This window comes from Rosa chinensis, chromosome 1, assembly GCF_002994745.2.
Source record: "Rosa chinensis cultivar Old Blush chromosome 1, RchiOBHm-V2, whole genome shotgun sequence".
Taxonomy (NCBI): domain Eukaryota; kingdom Viridiplantae; phylum Streptophyta; class Magnoliopsida; order Rosales; family Rosaceae; genus Rosa; species Rosa chinensis.
This window is the reverse complement of record NC_037088.1, coordinates 47,296,397-47,307,219: the sequence shown is the minus strand read 5'-3', so window position 1 is coordinate 47,307,219 and position 10,823 is coordinate 47,296,397. Positions and strand designations below refer to the sequence as shown.

Below are 10,823 nucleotides of genomic sequence, written 5' to 3'. Positions count from 1 at the left end.
TAGGAATGCTGCTGCCTTTGCGTGTTTGACGGACAGTATGAAAGGAATGCTACTGCCCTTGCGTGTTTGACGGACAGTATGAAAGGAACGAGCAGCCTTGGAAGGTCATGTAAAAGTAGATTACAGACTTTGTTTGGTGACTTTGGTCTATAGTAATTAAACTTCTCCCCTGGACAAAACCCAAAAGTATTATGTCTGTTTTAATATTAGACACAAATACTGTGCTGAACATCCCTGAGAATTCCATTAGAATTTATCTTAGCAATCCAATAGATGAAATAGCAATCTTTGCTTAACCAGAAGTACTTATCAGTAATAAGCTTAGAGTAAATAGAGGCTATTTTTACTTATAAATAGCAACGAATCAGAGGAACTGGTACCCATTATCTACTTCCTTACCCAGAAACAAACACAAACACAATGGCTTGCCACAAAGTAGCAGCTGCTCCCTTTCAACTTCTTTCTCTTGTTAGTTTCCTTCTTTTCTTAAATCCATGTTCTTCTATTTTCCTTGAAGCCACAACAATATTTGCCAACTCCAATACTGTCAATGATGAGAGGTCCAATGTGGCTTGCATTGAGGAAGAGAGGAAGGCCCTCCTTGAATTCAAGCAAGGTCTTCAAGATCCTTTGCCTGCGCTTCATTCTTGGGTTGGCAAAGACTGCTGCAACTGGCATGGCATAGTCTGCAACAACCAAACAGGTAACATCATCGAGCTTCGTCTTTTGGATACACAAATCTCTGGTACACTTTCAATGTCAATAGGCAGTCTTTCGGATTTGGAGACCTTGATTCTTTTCAACAATTCGTTCTCTGGCCCACTTCCGACATCGATCGAAAATCTTTCACATTTGAGGACCATGAACCTTTCTAGGAACTCAATTTCCGGTCCACTTCCGACATCGATCGGAAATCTTTCAAATTTGCAGAACTTGGACCTTTCTAGGAACTCAATGTCCGGTCCACTTCCGACATCGATCGGAAGTCTTTCAAATTTGCAGACCCTGGACCTTTCCAGGAACTCAATTTCCGGTCCACTTCCGACATCGATCGGAAGTCTTTCGAATTTGCAGACCCTGGACCTTTATTCAAACTCAATTTCCGGTCCACTTCCGACATCGATCGGAAGTCTTTCGAATTTGCAGACCCTGGACCTTTCTTCAAACTCAATTTCCGGTCCACTTCCGACATCGATCGGAAGTCTTTCGAATTTGCAGACCCTGGACCTTTCTTCAAACTCAATTTCCTGTCCACTTCCGACATCGATCGGAAATCTTTCGAATTTGCAGGCCCTGTACCTTTCTTCAAACTCAATTTCCGGTCCACTTCCGACATGGATTGGAAGTCTTTCAAATTTGCAGAACTTGGAGCTTGCCGACAACTCAAAAATGAATGGAACTATTCCAGAAAGCATCGGACAACTTAGAGAGTTAGAGTACTTGTATCTCTACGGTTGTTCATGGGAAGGCTTTATATCCGAAAATCATTTTCAGAACACTAGCAGATTGGATACGTTTTATTTATCCAGCGAGGCATCCAACTCTTTGGTTTTCAACGTCAGTCATGACTGGATTCCTATCTTCAATCTTACGAATCTTTATATCACGGATTGTAAACTAATGGATACTGCTTTTCCAGAGTGGCTCAAAAGTCAAAAATTCCTCAATTTCTTAATTCTTCAGAGACTCGGAATTTCAGATACAATACCCGATTGGTTTGGAGATTTTCACCATTCCTTCAGGGTGTGAGTTTATCTCATAACCAGTTGAGAGGAAACCTTCCCAAGTCTGTGAGTTCTCCTCTTCAATACGTTATTTTGAAAAATAACAGTTTGGTAGGGTGCCTTCCATTTTGGCCAAATGTAACACAACTAAGCTTGGCAAACAATAAATTTTCAGGGCCTATAAACATTGGCCACGAGATGTCAGAGTTGGAGTTTCTTGATCTCTCAAGGAATTATTTCTCTGGAATTATTCCTAGGGATTGGACGGATTTGCAATATTTGAAGGTCATAGACTTTTCAAATAACAATCTATCTGGTGAAATCCCAAGCTCCATGTGCTCCCAACTACCATCACTCCAATGGTTGAGATTAAGCAACAACAATCTTTCTGGGAATCTTGAGTCGTCTTTGCAAACTTGCAGAAATCTCTCTGCACTTGATCTGACAGGAAACAACTTTTCCGGCACCATACCAGATTGTATTGGAGAAAACCTTCATACATTGTCTTATTTAATTCTAAAAGCCAACAAGTTCACAGGAAATATTCCTCATCAATTATGTGATCTCTCCTCTCTTCAGGTTTTAGACCTTTCCCAAAATAATATATCTGGCTCCATTCCTGCATGTCTTGGTGGTTTGAAACAAATGGCAACAGGAGATGGCTTGCGTAGCGACTGGATGATGTACTTCTCGTCGCCTGCTAATCCTATGCATATCGACTTAAATGTGAAAGGAGTAGTATATGAATATATTGATGATATCATAGAACTCATTAAAAAGTTTGACCTGTCAAGTAATAATCTATCGGGAGAAATACCAGAAGAGGTGAAAAATCTCATGGCTTTGGATAGCTTGAACTTATCTCATAACCATTTGACAGGAAAGATACCAGAGGGTATCGGAAGCTTACATAAGTTAGAAGCACTTGACCTCTCTGGTAACCATCTTTGGGGTTTAATTCCTTCAAGCATGACCTCTATGACTGCACTAAGCAAATTGAATTTGTCATTCAACAACTTCTCTGGGCCAATCCCATCAGCCAACCAATTCCTCACCTTCAATGACCCAACCTCATTTGAAGGAAACTCAGGACTTTGCGGACCTCCATTGCCAACACAATGCAGTTCAGTTAATGATCCAGCTGTGAAGGTTGACGAAGATGAAGAAGATAAGTATGGAAAATTATGGTTCTATGCAAGCACATCATTGGGGTTCATTGTAGGATTTTGGGTTGCTTTTGGAAGTTTGGTGATAAAGAGGTCATGGAGACATGCTTACTTCCAGTTTCTTGACAATATGAAAGACAAGCTTTGCTTCTGTTTTTGGAAGTGACTCGTTTATTGAGGAGTTTAAGGGCTTGGAAGATGGTTGATTGAACTGAAAAATGTATAATAATTTGTAATTTATATTTATTGTGTTTTTTTAGTTACTGGAAATGTGGATAGACTGGGTATATAGACCTGCATCTATCTGAAATATGATCATTATATAAGTAGAAGTGTTTGTTTGCACCTTGCCAAAAAAAGTGTCTGCATGAACAAAAGTTCTATCTCTCTGAAATGTATGTTAAAAGAGGAAATGTAAAACAGACAAAATATGAAATTGGAGGAGAAATACACTAACCAGTTACAATATGATGATAAATTATTGACAGTAAAACAGCAAACCCAGAGAATAGAGAAAAGCCTTCACCTCCATATCTTTGGAGTAGCGAGAGTGCAGCACTTGTTCATGGAGGTGTTTTGACTGCTAGGAATCAATTTCACTTCTTATTGCCGAAGAGGATAATGCCCGGCCTGAACCTTTGTGCAATCCATTGGCAAAAACAAATGAAGCTTTACACAATCTGATCGAAGATCTGAACTAGTTAAAAAAAAAAAACAAATTAAAAATATTATGGTAGTTCAAGCTATTCTTGATGACATAAAAAACAAATTAAAACTATTATAGTAGTTGAAGCTGTTCTTGATGAAATCCTGGGTATTGCTATACCCAGAGAAACAACAATAACAACAGCAGCAACAACAACTTGGTCGTTGCATAGTGTATTTAGAGCCTTGAGCCTTCTATTAGAAACAAAGTTTTAGGTGCAGGCTGGGTCGGTTTTGGCCCAAACCACCCACCACACTATGTTTTTGCACCATTTTGGTACCAACCTGCGGCAATCAAGCCCAACTGACATTCAACGTGCCGAGAAACCTGTTCGGTTTTGGTCAGTCCTCCAATGCTACAAGGTCTGCTAGAAATTCATTATGCCATCTTTGAGCAATGTTGACCCACAACTTTTGCCAAGTTGGCAGTTCTCTTGCAAAAATAAGGTGCCGGAATTAGATTCTCTAATCAACTAACCTATGATGATGATGATGATGAATAGTACTCGTGTATTTCATGCTGCTACCTGTGTTTGTTCGGCGTACAGTATGAAAGGAATACCCTGCCTTAGAAAATGATGTGAAAGTACATTGATTCATTACTTCAATTTGCAGAGTTTGGTGAATAGGAAACTTGTCCACAGAAGAAAGGCCCCATGGATATCATAAGCACTGAACATCCCATGTGAATTGTGATTGGATACTCAGATAAACACTCTTCATCAAGAATTCTACTATGATAATTGTGATTGGAAACAACGTCTATCTCTTTAATGTTTTCCTTCAAAGAATGATAACTGTTTTACTAAGCTTATTGCAGAAGGGAATTTAAATATTGGGACACAAAACGGTTGTACTAATAGAAATTCATTAAGTTTTCTGGGCTGCTAAGGTTTTATATCAGTAAATTGACATATAAAGCTTGGTGGGGAACTTTATCCATCCATCCAAAAATATTCAAACCAGGAAAAGACGAAAAGAAAGAAAGGAGGAAATGAAAGGAAAAGAACTTCGCGCAAATAATTTAGTTAGGCAATCATATACCCTAGCTTCTGAATTTTTGTCACGCAGTTGAAGTACAGTGTCTGACTAGATCATGGACCTTTCCCTTAACTCAATCTCCGGTCCACTTCCAACATCAATAGGAAACCTGTTGCATTTACAGGACATGGAGCTTTCCTATAACTCAGAAATGAATGGAACTATTCTAGAAAGTATTAGACAACTCAGAGAGTTACAGTACTTGGATCTGAGGAGTTGTCCATGGGAAGTTGTTTTTTTTTTTTTTATATTATCTGAAAACCATTTCCAAAAACTCACTAAATTGGTGAGTTTGAACTGTCACGCCAGTTATCTAACTCTGTTGTTTTCAATGTCAATCATGAATGGATTCCTCCCTTAAATCTTGCATTTCTCAATATCACAGATTGCAAGCTTATGAGTCCTGCATTTCCAGCACAGTTCAGAACTCAAAATTTCCTTAGAGATATAACACACAAATGTTGGAATTTCGATACAATACCCGACTGATTTTGGAGAATTTCACCTCTCCTCACGTGGTTGGAACTCTCTGACAACCAGTTGAGAGGAGAACTTCCTAACTCCATAAATTCTCCTCTACAGTTCGTGTATTTGAACAACAACAGCTTGGTAGGTTCCATCCCACTTTGGCCAGTTCTAATAAATCTAAGCTTGGCAAGCAACAGATTTTCCAGACTAATTCCCCTAAACATTGGCAGTGAGATGTCAAAGTTAAGTGTGCCAGGTCTTTCGAGGAATAATATGAATGGCAGTGTTCCCCCTTTCTCAAGTAAAATGAAGTCACTGGTCTTTCTTGATTTCTCAAGGAATTATTTATCTGGAAATATTCCTAGGGATTGGATGGGTTTAAAAGATTTGACCATCATAGACTAACAACAATCTATCTGGTTAAATTCTAAGTTCTTTGTGTTCCAAACTACCATCACTCAAATGGTTGAGATTAAGCATGCAGTATTGGAAAGATACCATGCAGTATTGGAAGCCAGCATAACTTAGAAGCTCTTGACCTCTCTAGTAATCATACTTAGGTTCCAATTCCTTTAAACATGACCTCTTTGATTTCACTACATGAATTGAACTTGTCATACAACAACCTCTCTGGGCCAATTCCATCAGCCAACCAATTCCTTACCTTCAATGATCCCAATGTCATTGAAGGAAACTCAGGACTTTGTGGACCACCATTGCCAAACCAATGCAGCATCCAACAACGATCAGGATGCAGATGCTGAAGAAGATGAAGAAGAGAATTATGGAAAACTATGGTTGTATGCAAGCACAGCATTGGGGTTCATCATGGGATTTTGGGTTGTTTTTGGCGGTTTGGTGATAAAGAGGTCATGGAGGCATGCATATTTCCAGTTTCTTGACAAAACTAAAGATAAGTTCTCCTTCTGCTAATCGCAGTGAAGCGTATTACTTGTTGTGAAGAAAGGTTCAATAAGGTCAAGTTTGAGAGATTGAAGATGGTTAATTGAATTGGGAGACTTGTAAGTTACAATCTCTACTTGTGCTTTCTATTATGTTTTCTACTGGAATCTAAATAAATTGTGTTTCTGGTATTGTACTAATGTATTTCACTGAATATAGGTTTAGTTGTTTACTGATATAGGTTAAATTGGTCTATCAGAAACAAAGATACATAAGTAACCGAAATATGATGAATCAATTAATAAATTCACTAAACTTATGATATAAATCATTGACAGAAAAACAGCAAATTCTAAACATGAACAGAGAACAGAGAATAAAGAAATGAGAGAAGGCTTACCCATTATAGATATAAAGAAGTCATCCCTCCAAATTTTCAAAGTCCACAATGTCGTCCACTGATTCATCCAAATTTCCCTCCCAAAACGTGGTTTTGTATTCATAGCTGAAATGGGTGCGGCATTTTCACATACATTTGGTGTGCATACAGATTTGTCAAGCACAATGGGGATAAAATTTTCCGATTGTAATCTGGAAATTGCCCGAAAATGTAACCTTGTGGTCTCCACCACTAATTCGAACACATTTTGAAAACCTTCACTCCTTCAGCTCCGTTGAACCCAATCACTGGTGAATATGACCAGTTGTGCACATATCAAGCACATATGGGCTTGCTTTGTTAGTATATAGTCTCTTTCGCCATCTGGGTCTGTATGTTTCATGTTATAATTCCCAGAAATGGTTCACCATTTTTACATTGCAGTGGAATTTGATAAGGTGAAGCTTGGCGACGGGGAAGAACCGAAGAAGGTTTTCACTTTCCCTGTTTTAATATATATGGCCGAAACTACCCTTACGCGCCAAAAACTCGTATTTAAACAAAGTCAAGGGTTTAGTCAAGTTTGACATCAAGGTATTCGAATTTTCTAAGAGCTCAATCTTTTGTCTCAAGCTCGAATGATGTTATTAAAGCTCAACTGCGGCATTGCTAGGCTTTGCTCCACTCAAATTGTTTTTTTCAAGCTTTGATCGACTCGTTTTGCCCAAGCTAGAGTTGATATAAAATTACAAGCATATATATAATACTATGAAAATCAATTGGATAATGTCACAAAAAGGCTAGGTGTGGGGTGCAAAATTTTGCCTTTGGAACCTTTACCCTAATGACCAAGCTGAATGACTGAAGCTCTAAAGAAACTAACAACTAGATAAAATGAAATACACTAAAACATGATCCGGTAGTGAGAACGTGAAAACACCACTTCACCCACTACAACATGGAGTAGGGATCAAGAACCATGAAGTGAGGATTAACGAATCAATGACTATAAATTCTCAAGCTTATTGAGGAATTGGGGGAGGAGGGACTCATGGGTAACAAATGGTAAAAGTATCAATCTTATTTTATTTTGTATTCTTCTTTTGTTTTGCAGGTCCTTTCTCCTCATAATCAATTGCAAGATGGATGCATTTAAGGCTTCTCGAAGATTGAAGGTGAGAGATAATTGCACAGGGAGAATACAATGAGATGCGGCTTTGACTGATCGTGGGGCCTTTATATAGTGTCTAATTTTTCTAGGTTATCTACTTTGATTAGGTTTTCTATTCCTAATTGGATTGGATTGTATGTTTCTTCTAAATCAATTCTATCCCAGGGCCTCCTTTTCCTTTTCCTTTTCCTTTTGGATTTTTGGAAGCAGTAGCCGCCGCGCGCCTACCATATCGGTGATTTAATGAAATATTCGAAATTTCAATGTGTACCCTCGTGAACTTGAAGTAATTACACGACCAAACTGGCCTCTTGTCTTCTAATTTCTTTCTTGTTTTAAATGGAGCCTTGTTTTCAATTTAGCTGGACTTTACTGAGGCATTATGGATTTTACAAGGGTGGTGTTAATATCTGACATAGGCAATGTTGGGTTTTCAGTCGGCATTCTTCAATTTCATGCCTTTCTACAGTGGTGCAGTTGGTAATCTGTGCCTGGCACGTATGTGAAAATTGCATATCCACCACTTCTTGAGAAGAAAACTGGGTGTGTTAGATTCTGTTTACTTGCCTACTAGTGACTTAGTCTGAGGGATAATGGATTCAATGTCTATTTTCAATTAAAATGACTATATTACCGTGATCTCGTAAACTAATATGATTTTTGATATATACTTTTGAACTACATTATATTTTATGTCTCCATGTCCTAACAGTATTGTCGACGCCTCTAAAGCTGTGTGGAAGGCCTTGGGAGTGCCGGAGAGCGACTTGGGTGGAATGGAAGTACAATGGTCTGATGCCTGAATGAGACCATCCACATGTAACATAAATTTCAGTAAATAAGGTTCCCTCGTTTGATAGGCATGAACCTATCCTACCTATGAGGCCGCTTGTAATATAATTTGTACTTCATGAAATAAGATTAATTATATGCGTGCATCTCCTAGCACCAAAGAAGAAAAACAATCTTATAAATACCAAATTGATCAGTTTTGACTTGGTTTTTTTCTGGCTAGTAGATCTCTGAGGCTTCTGAGCGATATAGTAGTAGCCAGGCACGTCGTATGTGACTCTTAAGTTTGTTTTCAAAATGGAGACCTGGGGGTGTTTTTCCAGCCTATTTGTTCTATATCCTACCTTGACCAATTCATATATCGTTCCGATCTGACTTTTCTGCTGATAGCTTGAATGTTGAGAGGGCAGAATTGGGATAGAATAATGAGCACAGGGGATGAAATACTTCAGGCAACAACTAAAATCTTTTCTAAGATGAATGCGTGACCCCAAAGCTGTTACAACTTGAGAGCATAGGCAGTTACAACTTGTAATTCGTAACTTGAGAGGATTTGAATTAAAAGGCAGTTGGGATTTCAGCTAACACCACCATGAAGAATATATGACATGCCAGTATTTGTTACATTCCATTGATAGATACTTCAAATACAGAACACAAAGCAAAGCTGCAAAAGCACTAAACTTAATTCTACAGTTGCATACATATGCATTTCAAGATTGAAATACACAATAAAAAGAACAGCAGCAGATACACCGAAAGATTTACTGGCAGTGCAAATTTAACCACATCTCAATGGACCATCTACAACATACTATCCGTCCTCGCTGGCAGCCTTCGGAAAAAGTTAACTGGGGCTGATGGCATCTTATGCCTGAACCTGGGGTGCCTCATGAAGTAAACCCCACCGAGAAGAACCAAAACCTGGAAAGGTGTTACGTATAACACAATAGCAGCCACAAGACAGAATGTGATAAATAACATAGTGGCACGAGGATCCCGCCAGCTGAGAAGCGCCTGCATTCGCTCCCCTTGAGTTGCAACATCACCCACCACCGTTTGAATCCTTCCAGCAACACTCCTTAAGCGATCATACCTCATCCGAACTATATCTGAACCCTTAGATGTTGGAAATGTGTCGAATTCTTCATCAAGCTCATCTGGGTGCACGGCATCTGCATATGAGATCCTTGTGTTCATGTGAGGAGGGTACCTTGGCGATATCGGAAATTCCAAATCCCAATTAGAAACATGTACAGGAAAACAGTCGGCAAAATCAGTTCAGGAAAGCACACAAGCATCACAAAGAGAACATGTACAAGTGCTGTTGTGATGGGGTTTTTCCACATGCATACTTCTCCAAACCATTTTCCAACAGCAAACAATCCCGAAAATACAGTCATCAGTCTGAAAAAGTTGCCTTGCTACGCCTCATGCTCCAAAGATGAGAATCTGCATCAGACATGTATTCCACCACTTCCTTCCTAAGAGGTGGTTCCGCCCGACTAAGCCGGGCTGCAACTATGTTGACAGCTTGGTGACGTAGCATGTCTTGCTGCATCACAGTCAACGGCCTTACATAATGCATCTTCGGCAAAAGAGGTCTAGAGTATTTGAACATCATGTTAACCAGTGATGTGCATGAAAATCTTATTGCAAGATGCAATTCACCCATCTTCTTGACACCTGAAGGATGAAGGACTAGTAATGGGTAAGTGTGTGTGTAGACGCGACCAGTCTCAGGGTAGACATACGAATCCTGACCTTGCAATTTTCACATCTCTGTTGCCATTTGAATTACCAAAAATCTGAGAGTTATCGAAAACCCCACTGTGAGAACGGTTGCAGGATCAAATACCTCCCAAGTGTACTGCTCATTGTACTTTGGGCTTAGACTGTTATTTATGGTCGAGTACGAACCCATTTGTGCCCATCTTTGCTACACAATATGTATCTGATGTACCCTTCCCATCCTTGTTTTCATTGGTGTAGACCATTAGCATTAGAATTCCGAGCTCCAAGACACCAATGGATGACTTCCAAAGCGGCTTAGCTGTAGGTCGAAGGTCACTACTATAGTGAGTAGACTCATCAAGCACATGATACCCTCCATCAAGACAAATACGAAGATGGATTCTGCTGGAAAACTTATCTCTTTCTTTATCTTTCTTCCGCTGCTCTCCCTCCAGCTCCATGGCATCTGACATGTGCTTTTCAAGGTTATACCACCGCCCACGAATATTTCGATCATCAGCACGCCTCTCAACAGTGTTCAATGGTATGACAACCCTTCCTAAGGTCTCATCTTTGTTTGAACCAACACGATCTTCAACTGAAATGATCAGATGGTCATCAAAGGGTTCAGCAGCAACAAACATCAGGTCCTCATTCCACATTGGGTTCAGAATTCGAGTTTGAACTGTTTTCGTCTTTAAGACCTGATTACCAATTTGTACTTTTGCATATGCATCTGG

At 39.3% G+C, this 10,823-nt stretch overlaps 1 protein-coding gene, 1 long non-coding RNA gene and 1 pseudogene across 5 annotated transcripts; 1 reads left to right on the top strand and 2 right to left on the bottom strand.

Moving 5' to 3' along the window:
* Positions 1 to 222: 222 nt before the first annotated feature.
* On the top strand, positions 223 to 3,249 carry LOC112181488 (receptor-like protein EIX2). Of its 2 annotated transcripts, none has more exons than XM_024319847.2 (2): positions 223 to 703; positions 2,605 to 3,249. In XM_024319847.2, exons 1-2 carry the CDS (start codon positions 421 to 423, stop codon positions 3,054 to 3,056), a joined length of 735 nt encoding a protein of 244 aa, XP_024175615.1. In that variant the 5' UTR covers positions 223 to 420; the 3' UTR covers positions 3,057 to 3,249. The 2 variants fall into 2 exon arrangements, with proteins under 2 accessions (XP_024175615.1, XP_040372137.1); XM_040516203.1 differs by lacking the exon at positions 223 to 703 and adding an exon at positions 1,724 to 1,790 and having other exon boundaries at positions 1,900 to 3,249.
* LOC112181492 lies at positions 2,731 to 6,894 on the bottom strand. Of its 3 annotated transcripts, XR_002928877.2 has the most exons (4): positions 6,408 to 6,894; positions 3,881 to 4,028; positions 3,417 to 3,582; positions 2,731 to 2,865 (listed from the first exon to the last, which is right to left on the bottom strand). It is a non-coding gene; the product is annotated as an uncharacterized LOC112181492 (long non-coding RNA). The 3 variants fall into 3 exon arrangements; XR_005808170.1 differs by lacking the exon at positions 3,881 to 4,028; XR_005808175.1 differs by lacking the exon at positions 6,408 to 6,894 and having other exon boundaries at positions 3,881 to 4,370.
* A 2,037-nt stretch (positions 6,895 to 8,931) lies between these two features.
* Positions 8,932 to 10,823, bottom strand: part of LOC112168148 — a 16,533-nt pseudogene continuing 14,641 nt past the window's right edge.